Source organism: Orbicella faveolata, unplaced genomic scaffold (assembly GCF_042242905.1).
Source record: "Orbicella faveolata isolate gen_17 unplaced genomic scaffold, um_ofav_v1 contig_12, whole genome shotgun sequence".
In the NCBI taxonomy this organism is placed as follows: Eukaryota; Metazoa; Cnidaria; class Anthozoa; order Scleractinia; family Merulinidae; genus Orbicella; species Orbicella faveolata.
The window spans coordinates 33,412,499-33,433,531 of NW_028301539.1; the positions used below are offsets into that span (position 1 = coordinate 33,412,499).

Here is a 21,033-nt window from a genome sequence, read left to right on the forward strand (position 1 = left end):
TACGACTCGAGCAAGCTACATAGGTCAGTTATTAGATAGCACTCGGGTCATGCTTGTTTATTTAATGTGGCGGCTTATCTATATGGCAAAATTCAGACTAAGAAAGAACCAATAAGAACGTTCGGATTTATACCCTTGAAGACTGTCTTACCATGTAGTAAATGGAATAATTGTGTGGATAAAATACAAAAGCAACCTATGAATCTCGTCAGCGTTTTTGTTTTCTTTGTTTTCATTGCATTCTTGTTGACGATTTCAGTTTTTTCGCTTTCCAATTGCGTCGGTAAAGAGACGATCCTTAAAGTGCACCTAACCCCAAAATTTTTTTTTCGCTGAAACGAATCTAGACTTTATTCGAAGCATTTGGGCGAAGAAATTTTTGAATTTGGTTGAATCCTCGATTTTCTATGCCGTTTCAAAGTCGCGCTTGAAGGTTTCACGACCGCGTTTTAGGGAGTCTGGGGCGGCGGTACCTGATGACGTCTACCCAGGAACCAAACACAATGGCGCCTCAGTCAACTCTCTGTATTTGCTCGAGAAAATGGAACACAAAACTAATCGTTCCGATGTATTTTGGGACTAAAACGTCCAAGTTTTGTCTCAGAATCATTTCTTTTTCGTCACTGGAGTCAGAGTTAAGTTTCGATTCGGAAGACTCCGAAATAAACTTCGATCGAGCACGTTCGACAACTGTGAACTCACTGCTTAGAGCTTCGAGAGCAATTTACAATATTTCAAGCGACGAAGGGGAAGACTTCTTTGCGGACGAGTTGCTTGTATATTAGAATGGAAAGCTAGATACGAAGTGGAGGAGCAGGCAACGAAAAGCAGGAAAGAAAACTCAAGGACTGCTTTGGATGGTAATTTCGTCAACTAAACATAAGATTCCCACGCGTGTTTATAGCCCGTTTACATTTGTCCTTAGCGAGAATGTATTTTATCAAGGTGTGATTGTTCTGTTAAATCCAGCTTGTGTTTTACTTTCAGTTGAATGCTTCATGTTTATAAGAGCGACGTACGTGTCGCAGTTTTCGAGACTTGATGACCTCCAAAACATTGGCTTCGATCGATTGAAAATCGTATTGTTTGGACCTGTATTTTTGAAGCTGCGGGAAGTAAGGCGGAAGGAAACATTTCATACAATTACCGATTTCACATTGTCACACGTTTTAAGTCGTAACTCCAAATAACCAATGTAAATTGTTCTCAAAGTTTGCAGCGAAATTCGTCGGATAAGCGAAAAGGATGTGTTCCCTAAGCGGTCCGCACATGTTACGCGGTCATATTTTCGACGCTATATCACAGAATCTTTGTCGCACTGCTGATTTCCAAACCTTCGAAAAACTCTGTGAGTCTAACAATTTTGTTATCATGTAATTCTAAAGGATTAATCTTCGACTTTCATCTAAATCGAAAGAGAAATAAGTGTTGGTTAGCGGCGTACAGTTGCGATCTATTTACACATCAGTATAACGCTTCTTGATCATGATCGGATCACACAACTTTGTATGTTATAAATACTGCGGGATTGGAAGATATAGGTTGTAGGTAGTATTTCTACAAATTTCTGGTTAGCTTTAAGCAGAAAATTTATGAAAATAGCGTTCGAAAGTCTGCGGAACAAATTCCAGTGAGAGTTCTTCAATGGTTCTCACAGATTCAGTTCGCTTGTTTCGGTTCGACAAAATCAACCATCGTTTACGTCTTTGTTGCACCATTAGCCGATCATCGTCAGTTAATTGTACAGTATATCTTTCTTTAAATCTAGAATATTGCTGCAACAGCCGATAGCACCTCTGGAAGGCGTTTCTACGCACTTTTCGAATGTGTATTGCACCATCCTGAAGGAAATGAGAGGACGTGAGATATCCAACCTTCCTGCGTAGACGTCGCAAGAGCCGCTAGACCCATTCTCCTCAAACTCGGTCGTGAAACAAAATGGCGGTGTTTTGGAGCTATTTTCGAGATTTCGTCGGGGCACAGAAAATCGAGGATTTAACGGAATCCAAAAATTTTTTCGCAGAACTATTTCAAATAACAAGGAGATTCGTTTTAGCGAAAAAAAATTTTTGGGGTTAGGTGCACTTTAACGAGGGTCCGACATAGATTTTTCAATCCCACATACCGCCACTTTTATTGGGTCATCCCGCCATCTCTCCCCAGTCAGAATTTTAACAAGTTGACGTCAGTTTTTCATGCGTCTGTCCTCTTATGGATCATGAATTTCGTCATAACACTGCCAAAGTAACTGTGGATGCCGGTGGATCCGCAGACTACTTTGACAATGTTATGACGAAATTCATGATCCATAAGAGGACAGACGCATGAAAAACTGACGTCAATTTGTTTTTACGATAACAAATTGTCAAATTGTCCGCTCTCGCTCTCGTAAATTGATGTGTCTGTCCACTTATTGACTTTGAAAATTAGCCAATGAGCGCGCGAGAAGATCCGGCCGCCTGGTCGCAGTTCTCCGCGTAACGCCTGTAACGTGTGATTTTCCGATTTTCATTCCGCATCCTCTGTCATTTTTATAACTATTCAGCCTCCCGTCCGCCAAAAAAGATTATCCTACGTTGTGTCGGCTTCTTCTTTTATATTTTTCATCATTAAAGTCCTGTCACTCCGTATCCCGCCTTCATTTTCATTCTCTCATCCTGCATCTTGCCAAATCTATGCTGGGCCCTCTGACAGATCCCTTACACACACCCACACCCCACATTGACTCTTACCCCCATTTCGTTATTTCGCCATTTTCCTGTCGTGTGACCAAATATAACCCTGGGAACAACGAGGTTGATGAAGCCACATGACAAAACTCCTCGTCAGCGTTTCGTGACAAAGAAGACTAGACTGGACTACATGTAATTTAAGACCTGGTTGTGACCAGAATTATTATTATTATTCAAGTCAACGAACATACACAGTCTTAGTTAATATGCCAGCTCGGAGAAATTCACTGAAATTTATCATACTATTGCTTATCCTGCACAAGATCACGATGGAAGTAAACATAATAAATAATCAATTATTTAGTGTGAGCTTTTCTCTTTACGGTCTCCTACGTTTGGCTCGTCATGCGAAACCAAATATTCTGTGCTTTTATCCTTTGCGGCATCATTCGGTCGTCTAAACTTTTAGTTGGAAGTTTATATTGTCCAACACGGCCTATTTCCTGTATGACCCTGTATTGAATCCTTCCACCGACCCAAGTAACATGAAACCCAAATTCCCAAAGTGCTTAATAAATGTTTACCTCTTTTAGCTGCGGGAAGCAACAATAAATGCTGTCATTCCTCATCTAAAACAATCAATAGAAAACCATGAAGGGATTTGAAAGTAATCTAGCCCATTAGCCTAAGAGCCAATCAAATGACTCCATGATTCACGCGCGCTGTTGAGCACAACGTCACCTTGGAGACAGAATCTGAAAAAAGGGCCCTGAACGAGTGATTTCGTCTGAATTATATACATCGAAATCGCTTGTGAAGCTCTGAAAAAGTGCAGACAAGTGCTTTATGGCTATATTTTCTTAACGTTGATGGAATTTTGACGAGATTCGTAGCCGCAGGCGTTGGAAATTCAAAGAATAATGTCGGAGGCGCCACAAGAAGAGGCTGCAAAATCGCGAGCGGCTTCACCACCAAGCGGTGAAGTTGCGCCTCCTCTGATCTCAAATGCCAAAGGTATGTGTACACATAACCTTACTTATCAGCTCTACGTTAACGTTAACTCATAACTGCATACAGACCTCCACACGACGCTTTTTGTTGTCGCATTTACGAGGGGTTGCTCAAGACGAGATCATAATTTCGTTCGAAGTGCGCTCGCTCCTTGGACCTTGGCATTAATTTTACATAGACTGCGTCTTTGGTCGTGTGGGATTATTAAGACCTATTATGTCTTCCGTTCGAGATCTTCCTGTGAGCTATGTAAAACTGCCTTGTCCTTTTATAGACGAAGAAGCAAAGAAGGGGCCTAAAAGACGAGGTGCTCCAAGATCGGCCGGCAGAACTGCCGCGAACACTGGCCCGGTAAGTTTTGAAACTCTACCTGATATTTTGATTCGAAGTAATACAATCATTGCAATTACTCATCAATTTAGAGAGAATGAATATTCGCATGCTTAAATTAAACGATCTGTTTAAACATTGGGCAAAGTTATTTCAGCTGTTTACTCTATGAAGAAACACGTTTCACTATTTAATACCGACCGTTTGGGTAACAAAATTACTTACTTATTCTGTAATCTGTCCAACAGATACGGTCGAGTTTGCATTTATCATGGAGTACTCTAATGGAATTTAATATTTTATGACGTCTAATTTTGGTCAGCCACGGTGCACGATAACTCTTGTTTAGTTTAATTCTAAGGCATTTAATCATTGACGATATAAGCAATAACTTGTCGAACTTGAGTTTCGTGAATCTGACGGCTAATGAACCTCTGTTTATTCATCGACATCGTAATTGAATTGTCGCCACAATTTATCATTGATTCCGTTCTTTCAAAAACAGAAGAAGGCAGTTACGCTCGTGACGGGTTCTGAAGCCATGAAGGAAAGACAGAAACAAGCCAAGGCCCTCAAAGAAAATCGCAAAATGACGGTAATTTATTTTGTAATTGATCTTCAGCAAACAAGTTGTTTACCCGTCTAATTTCTCAGACCATGGCATATGTGTTTCATAACACTGATGTCAAACAACATCGCCTGTTCTGATTGGGTAAGGGCCCAGTGTCCAAAGTCCCCTTATGAATAAGAAATTAATGATGTTAATCAACAGACAAAGTATATGTAGATTTCGTCTGTGCCAATTTTCCCATCTCTGAGATACAGACCGAATCGCCTGGTCTCCTGTTAGGGTCACCAAATCTGTGGCACAATATGAAGGAAAGAACATGATATATATTTTTTCAGACACTTTTTGAGCGAGTTTTGGGGAAATTTTTTGTTACTTGACGCATTTTTGTGGTTGAAGTGGCGGCACTCTACTTTGCACTTTTTTTAGGGCCAAGAGGGTAAAATTGGCAATCTCCTGGATTTTGACTTTTTTAGGTTAACATCTGCAGGGTTCAACATCTCCGCTAGCCCAGTAGCCCGAGGCTAGTAGAAATGAGATCGGGCTAGTAAAATGTCATGTTTAATAGCCTGCAGGCTAGTAAAAAAAATTGAAAGAATTAATATTTTTTTTCGTGCATTTTAAGTTCATAATTGTTAAAGAAAACAAAAAACCTTTAAATTGTAGGGATAACATTAGTAAAGAAAGTACAAAAGTACCCCTCTGTGGCGTCTATCTTGTCGTAAAATATAACTGGAAACCAGACCCTATGCTTAGTGGAAAATGCACTCCCTAGCTCTCTCCCTACCCATCTTGCAACGCCTTGCACATCACCTCGCACTTGAAGCAATTGTAGAGAAGATGGAGCAATAAAGCAGCGCCGCCAAGCAAAAAGGCGAAGACCAGTGAAACGGAAGAGAAAAAAAAGCAGGAAAAATGAGAACAATAAAAGGAAAAGAGCATTTAGTCTATCGTGGAAAGAAAGTTTTTTGTGGCTTCAGTATCATGTTATGAACAGCGAGGGTAAGATGTTCTGTGACATTTGCAGAGGGTATGATCATTCAGATTCATGTTCGGTTGAAACACAGACTTTAAGCTAGAAACCAATAGGGCCCATGCTAGATTAGCCTTTCTTTTCATGTATGTTGTAAGGGGCAAAGTAAGGAATGTGAAAATAGAGCCTGAGAGGGAAACTGACCTGGGCTACAAAGTCATGTTTCAGGCTAGTAAATTTCAGCAATGACTAGCCTGGTGGCTACTAATACAGCTGATCAGATGTCGAACCCTGCATCTGTGGGATTTGTAAAGAGAATAAAATATCTCAGTTGAACAGAGAGGTGAGCAAGGCTAGGTGGTCAGAGATAAGAATTTCCAAGCTTTCGCAGAAGATTAATTGTCTCTCAGGTCTACTGGGAAGATAAGACCACAAATAAATTATCTTATTTTTCTGTAATGTTGTTTTGGCATTCAAAGTTTGTGAAGTGAGTTGTTTTGCTTGAAATTATTTCTACTGAACATTCACTAGGCTGATGCAAGAAGGAATTTGAGAGCACTAAAATTGAAAATGTTTGATTCCAGAAAAATATCTATATCCTATACCACGTGTGCCATGAACATTTAAACCCACCTTGCCTTCGGAAATTCCAAAATACTGTACCCCCATGCCCTCCGAATTCCAAAATCATTAACACCTCCTCCCCTCCAGAATTTCCAATCTTTTTCAGACCCTTTGGAATTCCTGTTTGACTGCCCAGAACTTCTAATGAACGGGAAACTTGCGCTTTTCCCTCCCTCCAAGAAAATTCTGCTCACAATTTTTGGTCAAGCAAACAAGCAACTCAAGTCTGTTAACGTTTAATAAAGTACACCGTAGCTTTCCCTTCTTTAAGTAACTTGCTTACCTCTGAAATTTTCCATTCATTAGCTTGATATTTTAAGGAGAGTAGATCATATTGATACCACTGGAAGACAAAAGTAAAGTTCACGATGTGCTGTCACCTGTCATATTGAAAAGTTTGTTCATTGAGTAACTGCTGAACTATAGTAATGCAGACTAGTACAAATATGTCAGGCATTCCATTTGGAAATGAGAGACTGGTGCACGTTTTTTGCACGCAACCAGAAACACAGACTTTTTTATATTTTATTAATCTATCTACTAATTCATCAACTTTAAGGCCTCTTCAATGCTGATATTGTTGCACAACCCATCTGCTCTCTCATCTGCATGAACGCCAACACCTGCTTGATCGATCTTTATCCTACTTCCGTGGTCAGGTCGTGCTTGATTTACAAACTAGAAAAGTTAACTGAAAAGCAATTTCAAGTGAAGCTTTCGCCATATTCTCCCTCTGGAAATTTAGAGCTGAAACCCCCCATGCAGTCCAAGAAACCCCCCTCTCCCTTGGAATTCCGAGATGCTGCCCATGGTATGGGTATGGATATTTTCTGGAATAACCCAATGAATTTAATCAATCCAAAACTAGATTTCTTGGACAAGAATATTGACAGACTTGATGATACGAACAGAGTCAACAGACTGGATGTACAACCAGGATTGTACATACGGACATGATCTGTAATGAAAGGTCACAAAAGCACTAGCAGTAATCTTCTTAGCCTGCATAGTATAAATCATGACCTAACTTTCCGGATATAACCTTGTTATTACATGTTCATTGAACTACTAGGCTAAGAGTGGAGTTTCAACATATCACTGGATCTTATATGATTGTATTTTTCCAGGTCTTAACCTTTTGAGCCAGGTTGACCCTCAGTAAACTTAATGTTAAACAGACTTGATTACTCAACATGTCCTGTGATGATTTGACCTCTTTATGTAATCAGTCAATCATATCACAAAAATGTAATTTTATGTATCATACTGGCCTTTCCGAATTATTGCTGCCAAGAAACTCACAAAGGAAAACTCTTCTTCTACCCTCCCCCCCCCCCCCCCCATTGGTCTGCCTCACCCCTGGGAAGCTTAGTGTTACTATTGCTAGTTCTACAGGGTGGATTAGTGACAGGGTTTGGGGACATTGCGGGACAAACTAGCAGATTTGGCCAGTTTGGTGTCAACTTCTTGTCCTTCTTCTCTGAACTTATTACAAAAAGGTCCCTACCTGTAATCTTCACTGCATGCTATTACAATTCAGCAAAGACTGCTATAAATAGCTTCCATTCCATGTAACTAATATATTCTTTTAAAATTGTCAGAGTTTCGTTATTAATTAGATTTGATAAATTGCAATTGTAGTAACAATTTTGTGCTGTTTCGTTTTCAGATGGATTCGAGACATAACTTCATACTATCCAAGGTACATGTAGTACCATATAATACGTTTATTGTTATGGTTGTTGACTACACTGTAGGTGTATGTGCAATTACATTCATTGCATTTTAAAATATATGAAGCTGGCTCGACTGTCCTCATCCAGATTTAGGTCATTGTTAATAATAATTATTGCTTTTTTCTAGATTGCTGATTACGTAGGAGCAGATTTGGCTGTGATTGAAGACTTCGCTTTGGGAGATGATAAAGTAGGTTTTCTGTAATACAATTGCACTGGGAATTTTTCATTCTGAAGTTCAGCAGGATGCATGAACCTGTATGTTTGCTGGGAAAACACATACATCACTCTGTTCTGATTCTATCTTGCAATTATACACTGCTCTCTACCCCCTGGAGATATTAATAGCCTTAGAAACTTTAGAATTTTAACTTCTTTTATCACCAGTTAGCTTCCTCCTTATTTGGGAGATTGGTCAACCTGTCCAGCACACTTGGGGATTCAATTTTTTTTTTTATCCAGGAAGGAAGGAAATAGCAAGCCTAATATTATAAGCTGTCCACTTCCTTTTTCAGACCTCCATGCCATCTCTTTATTCTTCAACTGTTTTGTATTACTTTTGTATACTTTAGTTTTCTCGTCTAGATCTCTTCTCTTCTCTTTCAGTTTAGTCTAGTCTGGCATGAGCACCTCCTACCAACTTATCATTCAAGTCATTCCATACACTTCAATTATGAAGGAATAATATCAAGATCTTTTTTCATCTTCCACAGTTTGACCAAATTGAAGATTTTTTTGCTACAGATGGATCAAGGAAAATAATGTTTTTCTATCAGGAATGCAATGTAAGTTGCCTCTGTTATCGCTTAGTCCATAATTTCCAGAAACACTTTCAAAGGCAATATTCTTCCATTACAATTTGCAAAGGTGGTCAGTAGAACTGATTATTTAACATGTGTTTTCCATTCGTATTTATTGGGCCTGGTTAATTTCCAGATAAACAGAGTCGACCTAAGCTCACAGGCTGCCAATTCACCCAGAAAACTCTTTATCACAGGAGGGAACACAGAGGTACAGTATTGGCAAGCAAGCAACCACTTGTTGAAGTTAATGTGTTCATACTAGATTAGTAAAACCACAGTTTCTTTTTAGACGTTTAAGTATTGTAGGCATGCGATGTATACAAAGGACTGTTACAGTAGAACCCCACCATCTCTAACTAGGTTATCTTGAAATCCCTGCTATCTTGAACTCATTCATGAAATCATTTTCCCTTGGACTTGCTCTCTCAGTCTACTATCAGCTATCTTGGACCCCTGACATCTCGATGGCTACCTCTCCACAACTGCCACCCCTCTATGACAGCCACTTTTTTGTTGCCAGCTGACCGTAGTCCATACATTCACGCTTCTCTACAAAGGCCACCTCTCCACAATGGCACACCCACTAAAACTCATCCAAACTGCCAAAATAACCTCTTGGCAGTGGCCAGTTAATCAATGACTGCTGAACAGTGTATACAAAACCCCATTTGTGTTATCTCTTTCTGTTAATGTTACTGATACATTTTTGATTTACATGATAAATAAAATAAGCAATTTTTCTTTTTTTTAAATGTTACACCCCTGAAAAGAAGTGTCATATTACACCCCTACCTCCCCATAACAGCTGCCTCTCTACAACAGCCACTTTCCTTTGTCTCCAAGGGGGCTATTTTGGAGAAGTATTGCATTCTCATTTGATAGCAGCCATTATTTATCACCGGGTTTGAACATGTCATTGTAAGAAATGCCATGCCTACCCCATACTGTACATGTAGAAGCTGTATGCATACTGTTGAATGCACTTGTCAAAAGCTGAATTCAGGGTTGTCATTAAGTTTTGAGTCACCTGCAGCCTCGTTTTCCACACCCGTAGCAAACTAGTCTTGTTACTTTGTGGTTGAATTCTATCTACAACAGGCAATTTCATGCATAGCATCAAGGGACAATCAAGCAGTTTTGCCCAGCCGTAGCAGGTGTTACGGGGTTATGGCCCTTAGTGACAGCCCTGTAATTTATAAATTATTGAATTATTATGTAAAAATTAAGTGCTATTTTATTGATACTTGCTAATTTTGTTTCTTCTAGGAACTCTGTGGTACTTGCCTAATATTTCTCCGTTCATCAACCAAGGCAATTACTATACAAAACATTGCTCAGGTATAAATGTTTATTAGTAATAATATTATAATTAAATTATTATTAATTAAATGCCCATGTTTCTCTTTTGATTGATTGAAAAGTGCTTGCTACTTGCAGGAAGTAAACTTTATGGCAATGGATGTGTCCAAGGGTGATGTTCTAGAAGGATTTCAAAAACTTCTTGGAAGTGTTATGATCCCTGCACTTCAGAAACAAGAGGTGTGTTGTAACTTTTTGCCTGCAACAACCTGCAGATAAATAGTCACATCTATTAGATGTTAGTGAAGTACGTGTTGCACAAGTTAATGGGGCTAGGATTGGAAAATATTGGTAGACAAGTTCTTTCTGAAAAGTTTATGGGCTGTGCTTTTCTGAGATGACCAATAAGACAATCACTGAAACAGTAAATGTAACAGATAGAAGGCAATGTAAAACTATTGGTTGAGATTTTAAGGTCAGAGATCTTTTTTGAAAGACACAGTTCATGTAACTCTTTTTACAGAATTGGGGTGAGCTTCCAAGTAACAGTGGGCAAGTACAAGAATTCCTGGAGTCGCTTGATAAGTTTGTTGGAATTTTGGGTGGAGCCAGAAGTAGCCTGAAAGGGAGGTAAGGGTGAATGGGTGGAAAAATACATTGTGATACTGGAGACATTAGAGATCAGATTATGCTGTTAGCAATTCCATGTCAGTTTTGTCCAATTTTTGGCCTCTAGTGTACATGTATGTAGGTAACATAATGATTATACAGTCAGGTCTTGTTATAGCAGACTCCCTTGGGATCCATCATTTGGTGTAGCGATTAGATTAGGACTGAAGTTACTTTCTTGTTCTTTTTGCTGGAATGTAGAGTTCAGCTTGGTGATCATGACTTGGGACCATTACTTGATGGACTCAGAACCCCTACAGATTATGTACTTGCTGGTGAGAAGAGCTTAAGAACTATGTTTTGAATAGTTAACTATGATTAAGCAATGTTTCATGTGTATCACTTGTACTATCAACTGCTGCCCATGGTCAGTCAAATAGTTCATGGGTGGGGCAGCGGGGGATCAGTAGAGCAGTGTAGGTTGGCCAAACAGCACGCCGTATCACTTGTACTATCAACTGCGGCCCAACAGGTCAGTCAAGTAGTCAGTGGGGGATTGGTGGAACAGTGTAGGTGGATCGTTCAGTTGTTCAAGCAGAATGATGTTCAGCTGGTCTGTAAGAACCCCTTTTATCATGTGGACAAAATGAGCCAAATGCTATGTTATGACTGGCTACTCAAGCAGGCAGTACATTGCTCTGTTGATCACCTGCTGTTTCTGGCAAGGACATAATGGTATTCCTTATATGACATGATAAATCCTTAATTGGCCAAGCCTGCTCAGTCAGTTGGATCATGACTAGATATTGCACACTTTTTTTTTTTATAATGCAATTTTATTTACAGGACGAACTCTTACACTACTTACATCTACACTTACACAGTACTTGCTCCTTACCCTACTTATACTTACACTATTTATACATGCACTAGTCACAAAACATCTATTACCATGCAATAACGCTAATTAAATTACAGTTGGCTTACTTATAATGCTCTTTTTTTTATTAAAGATAAATTACTTGGCAATTATCTAAAACGTATCAAGGATTCATTTGGCATCACTGCGAACCGCTATCAATAGAGGATGATTTCAGCCCAAGAAGCAGATTAGGATGGGGGTTTTCCCTGGAACAAATATTTACATATCGTTTCTCTTTCAGCAAATAATCCTGATGTGTTGGACAAACTTGAGGGTCTTGTAGCCCTGTGGTCCAAAGTAATTGAGCAAGTTCTTGCTGAGAGTGAACAGGTAGGTTGCAGACTTTTATTTGCTTGTACATGTAATTTAACTTCCCATTTTTACATGGTGCTTGCTGCACAAGACTCTGGATTATAATTATAATTTAGTAGTTTATTGAAACTCTCTGGCAGTCTTAGACTGAATTAACAAGCTAGGTTTAGCCTGACCAAGCCTAGCCAGGGCCCACTGTGTATATTGCTGCTGGGTAAGATGCTTTTCCTTCACACTAGTATTTCTTGATCAAGGAGAATATATTGGGTATCAGTGAATAGGAAGGGGAACCTGACAAACACAGTTTACGCTATGAAGTAACTCTACAAGTGTGCAAGATGAACCAAATCCTTTACTGAGGGTGCTGTCGGAGGGCTATCTTGCCAGCGTGGGATTAACTACTCTTTCCTGCAAGGCAATCAACAAGTACATAATATTCTTTTTTTCTTAGATGAGAAAAGAGGCTGATGACATTGGTCCAACAGCAGAACTTGAACACTGGAAAGAAAGGATGGCCAAGTTTAATGTGTACGTGCCCCTGAAAATTGTTTATTGTTTGTCTTTTTTTTTTTTAGAAAAGCTAGCTCTGTTGTGACATATTAATAATTATTGCCTTTTGTGCAAGCCTGCTAAGATGTCAGTATTGCCACCAGGAAATGGAAGTCAGATCAGTGGAAAGCTTAGTGAAGCATATATTTTACCACAATTGCTGCTAATCTTGCAATCTGATTGGCTAATTTGCCATTGTCAATAAGAGTCCATACCATGCTGCTCACGTCAGTGTGTCGCACAATGCCTTTTTTAGCTCACGCTCTGAAAAAACCATTTTCTTTGACATCGATATTGTGGTAAAAAACAAATTGAAATGTGGTTTATCGTGGTCTATACTCTTATCGACAACAAGTACGCATCATTACTCTTTTCCCGAAAAATTTTTTCTTATTGTTTCTGCGTGTTGAGCAGGTTTGCAAAAGTTTTTGACAGGAAAGTCTGACGCGTACAAATAGCTCATTTGCATAGTGCAGCGCGTGCATTTTCAAGTCCAAGTCGGTGTTTTCAATTGGCAACAAATCTTGACAAAGATTTCTTTCATTATCTTTGATATTGTGCGCCTTGTGAGTCCACAACATTTTTACCACTTTGATGAGGCGTACTCATTGTCGATAAGAGTACAGACCATGCTAAACCACATTTGATTTGTTAATTGTCACTAAAAAATAAGCTTTCAAAAATCCAAAATTTGCTGTGTTTTGGGTTGTGTGGAATGCTACATGGTTCAGCATCAACAACTACAAGTATGATGATGATGACTGCACTGGTTAGTTGAATGTGAATGAACGACTCATCCTTTGCTTTAAGTCCCTGTATTGTGGTTTTGTTAGTTTTAACTTATAAATTTGATTTGCTAAATAAAACTCAGAGTTTTCATTGTCTCGTACAGCCTTCTGGACCAGGTGAAGAGCCCTCACTGCAAAGCCACTGTAGGAGTTCTGCATGCAGCTAAATCAAGAAGTCTAAAACACTGGAAGGAGTTGGTATGGTGTTTATTATCATTATGGTTATCATTGTCATTATCGTTATCATTATCATTATCATTACCAGTGTCAGTCTCATTCTCATTCTCACTATCATACAGTGATACTCATTTTGTCAAATCCCCTTTCAATAAGGTACTGCTTCTGGAGTTTACTCTAACTGCTTTGGTCGAAGAATCAACAAAGAGTACATGTAACATTTGCTTTCTCTAATTTCTAAAAGTGTCCATCTATCGCACCTCAGTCACTTAGGCTCAAACCTTCACCAAAAAGGCCATGGAAAATTTTCAGACTCACCTCAAGTAGAAAAAATCTGTATTGCTCAATTATTTTTTACCAGCTGAAGCCAACGTATCGAATGGCTGTCAAGGGAAACTGCAAATATATATGTCAACCCGAAAACCCCAGTCCTAAGGTCCATTCTTCTAACTAAACACTCAGAAATTAATCCTTGGACTCACAGGAGCTAGAACTTAAGTTGTTAATTGGAAGTTTAAATAATGTCAACTGTCATTTTAAAAGTGATGAGAAGACCTAAATCAAATGTGATACCTAAACACGTAGGGGCCAAACCACCCCCCTAATGTTTCATGAAGGCTATATTTGTTTGGTCTATATATTTCCAAACCAAGTTTGGCAGGTGAGCTTTCTTTGTTCTCCAGTTTATTTTAGTTTAGAAGTTGTGACAAAATGTCAGATTATGACATTATAATTGATGACGTCACCAAAATGTGCTATAATTTTGTGTAAAATCTGATGTAAAGATTATGTAATTGGAAAGGCCTTGACTTGAGGGTGGTTTGGCTCCTACGTGAAACATTTTGCACTGATTCCCAAATTTAGGATAGTCGGATAACAGATGCTGCTAATGAAGCCAAGGACAATGTGAAATATCTGTACACACTGGACAAGTTTTTTGGACCTTTAATCAAGTGCTCTCCGGTATGTATGCAGAGCATGCTTCATTTATAGTACTTGTATGCAGCATTATTCACTTAAATCTGAGAATTTGAATTGCTGTGACATGTTATGACTTTTTCTTATGCATTAGTTTTTGCCTCTTCTGTCCATGACTTAAATATGTCAAAGTTTTGTTTGCAGTTAATAACATTCCAGTGTATGCATTTGCCTCTTGCTTCTTTTTCTGCCCAGCCAAGTTCATTCTGCATTAGTTGGAAAATTTATTGTCAGTTGTATTTACTTCCAACAGACGGAAATGGTGGAACACATTCCCAGTTTAATGAATGCCATCCGAATGATCCACAGCATCTCCCAGTACTACAACACTTCTGAGAGAATGACATCTCTTTTTGTCAAAGTCACAAACCAGATGATAACTACTTGTAAGGCTTACATCAATCGAGATGTTATGAAGATCTGGGAACATTCAAGGTATGCACTAGACACATTGATTGCTTATAATAATATTACCTGCTCCACCCAGCAGCAGTTTACGTCCTACCAGTTAAGGGTAGCATTCTATTCTCTGTTTGAATACACAGTATCCAGTGAAGTGTTTTGTCAGCTTCCACATGCATCAATGCATCTTATTCCTGTTTTCAGGGAGGTGTTGTCTGGAAGATTGAATGAGTGCATTAGGCTCAATGAAGAGTACCAGAGGTGTTTTCATCGAACCAAGCAAAAGCTGCGAGAAAATCCAAATGAAAGACAATTTGAATTCAGGTAATGATATGTTCATTGTAGTTTACACCCCAGTTTCACTTTCTACACTACTTTTGTTAGTGCCACCTTGTTGCACAAGCACCCAAATTGTCAAACCAACGATCGGGTATCTTGATAATTTCTGTAGCATACTTGTGTTTTTCTCATTTCATGATACTTCACTGGTAACCATGAACTCTTAGAATGCTGGATTTGATGATTCTTTTGATATAAGGCAAAGTTAACACTCTTATTATTGAAAGTTAATAAGCAATTTGAGTTTGAAGCCAGCAGCACATTCTTAATATTTTTCTCACAGTGAGAATTACATCTTTGGTAAATTTGACGCATTCTGCAAGAGACTGGAAAAGATTAATGACATGCTAAACACCATGGAAACTTTTGCTGGTGTAAATAACATCAAAATTGAGGTATAGTTCGTTGGTGTGTTTTAATATACTGTACATTGATTGAAGTACATTATCAGTCAAGGCTGCTTGTACAAGTCATTAGTAATTAACCCTGTGGGTAAAAGAAAGTGATATTTTCTACTGTTTCTAGCTTACAGTCTTCAAGGTAGTCAGTGAAGGACTCTTGAATGTCACCAATATGCCCTCAAATAATTTCCTCAAATGCATGCCCAGATAAAGCATTGATTTGTGTGTTATAGTTAGTATTTGTTCTTGCTATTCTTTTCTCATTTAAACTTCTTCAGTCCTCTTCCTTACCTCATCTGTTGTCGTAGATGTAACCATCATGAAAGTCAGGTTTCAGATATCCAGCTTTCTCCCTGTTTGGGGAATCAGTTATGTTTAATCTTTGTTCAACCATGTTGACTCTTTTCAGGGCATGGAGACCATGATTGTGCGCTACAATTCGATAGTGACAAGTGTGAAAAAGAAAGGTTACGACTTGTTGGATCACAGAAAAGGAGAGGTATGAAGGGATGGATCAGTTGCCACTGGTTAAGTATTCAGATTACTTTATTGCAGTGATCTAATGGCTCTTGAGTTGTACTTACATGGCATGTTGTAAGAGTAAGATTCTAACTACTTCTCTCTGCCTTGGAGTAAAATAAGTTTTGGCAAATTGCTGGAGAAACCTGACAAGATGTGAGTGGTGTACGTAACATCAGTGTGAACGTTTTACACTGTATTCAAATTGTGTAATTGAAACCTGAATTTAGCACCATCATTGGCAAACTACCAGGCGTCTCCAGTCTCAAGTATTGCAACAGACCATGCTGCTCTTGATATGACAACATATTACCTTTCTGATACAAAACCATACATGTGTTTTGAGGGTGGATGGAAAATCAAAGTAAGCAATTTTGGGGGCTGTGATATTTGAAAACAGAGTGAAAAGGCAGTAAGAAGTCTGAGAAAGAATGGATAAAAAGTGACTACGTGGCAGTGGAATGGTACATGATATATGTCTCTGCAATGCATTTTTGTTTTTTGTTTGTTGCAGTTTGATCTTGACTATGAGGAATTTAAACAAAGCATCGATGGATTGAAACAACAGTTGCAAATGTTTGTTGACTCTTGGTTTGAGAAACCACTGTCTGTAAGTGTTTTATTTCACCAAATTACCTTGTTTCTTGACTTGTTACCTAGAGAGCTTTGTGGTTGTCAAGAGATGATCAACAGAATGTCTGCAAATAGAGTTCTGCCAAGATTTAGTTTTGTCTTGGCATCTTGCAGTGACATAAAACTACTGTCTCAAGGGCATCAAATTTTCTCTTCAGACCTTGAGGGCTCTAGAGCTCCTGCAAAAATTCCAAAACATAGCAGGAGTTCAATTGTATCTCCATGACAAGTACCAGAGGATTCTTCTGCAGTATGGCAGGTATGAAGCCATTAAGTTAAAATTATACTAAAATTATTATTATTATTTTAATTTATCCTTTACATTTTAAGAGACATAGATTTAAATAATTATATGCAAAAACTGTTATAATAGAAAAAACAAGGGAAAGACATGGTCTGTTTATTAATATGATATCAGCAGTGCTGTGAGGTAGCTTATGATGTGGTCTTAATAAGTTACCTTGTTTTTATTTTTTAAGGGATCTTGAAACATGCAAGAAATTGTACCAGAAACAGAAAAATGATCCACCAATTCTCCGAAACTTACCACCAGTAAGCCTTTTATTCTATCTTAAGTTTATGTTGCAAATTTGAAGTTTCCCTAGAAGTATGTAATGTTATTTGCTGACTTTACCTTAGTCAGTTTCTGTCAAAGAGTGCCAAGGGAACACAAAATAAACAAATGCTTGTGACTTGTCTGATTTTTTTAGGTGGCTGGTAAAATAACCTGGGCTCGCCAGCTTTTTAGAAGAATTCACGAGCCAATGAGAGTATTCAAGACATACCCTGAAATCTTAAAGGTAAGTGGAACAAATAAATATTTTGTGTGTGCTTTTGCAAAGTTATTTGATTTAATTTAATTGCAAAATGGAAATTTAATTTCTAAAGACTGTTGCTCTTGGTGCATAAGTGTGTTTCCTAGTTCTCTTTATTCTGATTCATGTTGCCATATGGTCCTTAAAAATCTTTAGGGGGAAGATGCAAAGAGAATCATTCGTAATTACAACAAGAATGCAGCTGTGCTTGTAGAATTTGAGGTATTTATTTCTTATTCAAAGCTATTTTTAGTGTACTTTCTCTGAACACAGTGACTCTTGCACATGTTTCTAATTATTAACAACATATATGGGCACCTCACTTCATCACTATCTTTGTTTTTGCCTCTTATGCCTTTTTGGCTGTATAAATCAGTGTATCAATATATATTTTCAGGTTTTCTTCAATTTAAAGGTTATTTGTACATGCATGGCCAAACTACCGTGACTGAGCTCCTTTTAACAGGTGCAATGCCATTGGTGTAAACTTTCTAGGCAGTTTGATCAAGCTACATCCTCGACGATCCAGGGGCTAGAACATTGAATGTTGGTAATCATACCCTGAAACCTGTATTGAGAATGAATAGCAGATACTGTTTACTTATTAAGTAAACAGTATCTGCTATTCATTCTCAATACAGGTTTCAGGGTATGATTACCAACATTCAATGTGTTTCTGTTTCTCCCTCATCTGTGTAGTTACTTTATCATCGTGGCTGGTTCAAAGCAGTGGAACTTGCTAAAAGTGGGTTAAATGCATCGCTGCTTGTCAGACACCCAGAAACCAAGGTATGTTCTTCCATAAAGTGTTTTATAGCACTTTTTTAAAATTAATTCCAAACTGTTACTGACTCCACTGTTTTTGTTCTATACAGAAACTCTTTGTGAACTTTGATCCACAAATCCTTGAGTTAATCCAGGAAGCAAAATGTATGCGACGGCTGAACCTCGAGGTTAGCATTTATCAGTATTGTTGAGTTTAAGGTTTTAGCAAGGGAGTAGCATTTTGTTAACCAAGTACAACTAGAGTCACATATGAATGCAGATTCGTCAATGCTTTTTCCAGTTTTCTCTATAGTGACATTCCTCTTTTATGTGAATTTCAAGGCGTAAAGTGATATGCGTTCTGTTTTATCATGCGTCTTGCTTGTTGATGCTGAGTATCGTGTGATTTTAATGTGTTTACAGATCCCTGAGGCAGCTCAAGTTATGTGCCTGAAAGAGGAGCAATTCAAAACATGCAACAATCGGTACATAATTATGTATTAATTGAGTTTAATGAATTTTATGTGAGACCATAAACAATCATATTTTCCCCCTTCTAACCTCTATAGATAAGCTAGTTATAATTTTAGAGAGGAGGTAGGGTGGGATTTGTTGGTCATACTTATACCTAAGGAGAACCTATTTGATAAGCTGGCAATGTATGAAGGAATAAGGCGCATCTCAGGACAACCATTTATGCCCTTTTAATGAAAAGCAAAAGAATCTAACCTCTACGACATTTATCGGGGCAATTAAAGATTCGCAATTATTATTATTATTATTATTATTATTATTATTATTATTATTATTATTATTATTATTATTATTAGTGCTGAGAGTATTCAAATAAAAGACGGCGTACTTTTATTAAGCTTTATTAGGGACTTGTCGCAGTGAACTGATAATCAACAAAGAAATACATGCATGCAGAATTGTGTAGAAAGCATACAAAATGTTTTATAGTGAAAGACAGCTGCAACACGCTTTATCAGTGTCCATCGTTTGGATTGACGTTTTTTTAAGAGGGACAATGTTTCCAAACTTTGGGAGTAATTAAGGATGGCGTAGTGACGCGAGCGCTCATCTCCCACCAATTTGGTGCGCGTTAGGCTGCGAGCAGTCTCTCTTTTCCTCGAAAATCCGTGGGAAGAACGCAAAACGGTTACGCAAAACAAGTAAGCACGCTTATATGTTTTGTGTTCTTCCCCACCGTTTTCGAGGAAAAGAGAGACTGCTCGCAGTCTAGGAACACGTTTGATCCCGACGTGGTGTCCTATGTACATGTAGGTTGACCTTTTTGGTTGGTTCTTGTCTCTGTCCTGGAGGTTTGTCCTTGGGTAATCTGGCTTTCCGCCTTTCTGAAAAACCAATGTTGCCAAATTCCAATTTTACCTGCCTTTATAGTGAACCCACATGGAAACCGGCTAGGTCTAATAAGATGTCCCATACTCTCTAAATATTTCAACTCAGTAAAAGTGTTATTAGTTGCTCAATATTTCAATGAGAATCCGCTCGTGATACTTTGTCTGTTTTTCATGTAGATGTTAAATATTTGTTTTTGTTTGTAGACTTCAAGAGGTTTTGAAGGAGTATGATGGAGTTGTTGCAGATATTCCAGAAAATGTACTACCCCTTATGAAACCATTTACCAGCCGTGTAGATGAAACTATCAAGCCTGGTTTGACCATGCTGAACTGGACGTCCCTGAATGTCTACTCGTGTGAGTACATCATCTACCTAGCTGTTTGTAAAAAGTTTGCATCACGCCACGCCATTTAACTCACTACATGCGTACGTAAGCTTGCACCACTTAAACAATAGAGCACTTTTTCTGTATTTACATAGTCTCATGTAAACGCGAAGGGGATTCAGAGAATTCGAGACAGTTATGCAAACTCGAGACGCAGTCAATGGTTTGCATAACTTTCGAGAATTCTCCGAACCTTTAAGTGTTTAGATAAGGCTATGTAATGCTAAGCCAAGAGTCAATTGTTAGACAAGTATGAAGCTGACGTCTACATACGGATCTAATTCTGTGTGAAAATAAAGACGAAATTGTTTGCTTGCTGAAGATGTTTGGAAGCTAGCAAAGTGCTCTGACAAATTCATTGTATCATATATTGTACCTTAAGAAAGATTTTAGTTTAGCAGACTTTATTCCGTCCTTAAGGGTATGGTTAATCTCGAGAACTCTGCTTGAAACTCTGTCTTGTTCCTTTCTGTTGTCTGTTATTATCAATTTCTTCATAAATTCGCTGACATTAATTTTGCATAAACATAACGATGGTCGCAATCCTCTTGGCAGACATCAACAGCATTCAAAAATCAGTAAAAGGACTGGAGATTCTTACAAAAGGGGTAGGTTTTTCTTGTTGCAACACACATTTTTTTTACTTCCTTTTTGGAGGGTTTTATCCCTCTTTTTTAACACAATTACAAAACAAATAACGGCATTGCTGCGGGAAATCTCGCGAGGAAAATAATCCAAAATAACACGCAATATGATAAATTTCTATCGTGTCCAAGTTTACGTTTCTTGTTACTATCACATCCTGTGATAATGTTTGGACGTCGACTGGATTTGTGGCATCAAACGTAGAAATAGTTAACCTGTTGTCCTATTTGTTAAACAAATACAAATGTTACGTTTCACAAATCCAGGTTTAGTGACAGATATTTTGTATGAAATCACAAGAAGAAAGTTTGCGTGATTTGCTGAATTTAGTTGATGCAAGTAAATTTTAGTTACACTGTAAATATACAACAGGTGAACGTTGCAGTTTTTGAGTGAACTCTGTACTTTCTTAG

General features: G+C 38.2%; 1 protein-coding gene across 1 annotated transcript in view; it reads left to right on the plus strand.

Moving 5' to 3' along the window:
- The first annotated feature begins 3,396 nt into the window (after window positions 1–3,396).
- Window positions 3,397–21,033, plus strand: part of LOC110057866 (dynein axonemal heavy chain 5-like) — a 65,898-nt gene continuing 48,261 nt past the window's right edge. Inside the window, exons 1-29 of the mRNA XM_089283386.1 lie at window positions 3,397–3,686; window positions 3,958–4,034; window positions 4,519–4,608; window positions 7,848–7,880; window positions 8,042–8,104; window positions 8,628–8,699; window positions 8,851–8,925; window positions 9,984–10,055; window positions 10,155–10,256; window positions 10,540–10,646; window positions 10,887–10,960; window positions 11,789–11,877; window positions 12,311–12,387; window positions 13,301–13,394; window positions 14,238–14,336; window positions 14,605–14,786; window positions 14,958–15,077; window positions 15,376–15,487; window positions 15,903–15,992; window positions 16,527–16,622; window positions 16,804–16,904; window positions 17,125–17,197; window positions 17,356–17,445; window positions 17,617–17,682; window positions 18,160–18,249; window positions 18,336–18,413; window positions 18,649–18,710; window positions 19,794–19,945; window positions 20,531–20,583. Coding sequence (XP_089139512.1) covers window positions 3,593–3,686; window positions 3,958–4,034; window positions 4,519–4,608; window positions 7,848–7,880; window positions 8,042–8,104; window positions 8,628–8,699; window positions 8,851–8,925; window positions 9,984–10,055; window positions 10,155–10,256; window positions 10,540–10,646; window positions 10,887–10,960; window positions 11,789–11,877; window positions 12,311–12,387; window positions 13,301–13,394; window positions 14,238–14,336; window positions 14,605–14,786; window positions 14,958–15,077; window positions 15,376–15,487; window positions 15,903–15,992; window positions 16,527–16,622; window positions 16,804–16,904; window positions 17,125–17,197; window positions 17,356–17,445; window positions 17,617–17,682; window positions 18,160–18,249; window positions 18,336–18,413; window positions 18,649–18,710; window positions 19,794–19,945; window positions 20,531–20,583 — 2,583 coding nt within the window. The 5' untranslated portion in view covers window positions 3,397–3,592. The remainder of the gene's footprint in view (window positions 3,687–3,957; window positions 4,035–4,518; window positions 4,609–7,847; window positions 7,881–8,041; window positions 8,105–8,627; window positions 8,700–8,850; window positions 8,926–9,983; window positions 10,056–10,154; window positions 10,257–10,539; window positions 10,647–10,886; window positions 10,961–11,788; window positions 11,878–12,310; window positions 12,388–13,300; window positions 13,395–14,237; window positions 14,337–14,604; window positions 14,787–14,957; window positions 15,078–15,375; window positions 15,488–15,902; window positions 15,993–16,526; window positions 16,623–16,803; window positions 16,905–17,124; window positions 17,198–17,355; window positions 17,446–17,616; window positions 17,683–18,159; window positions 18,250–18,335; window positions 18,414–18,648; window positions 18,711–19,793; window positions 19,946–20,530; window positions 20,584–21,033) is intronic.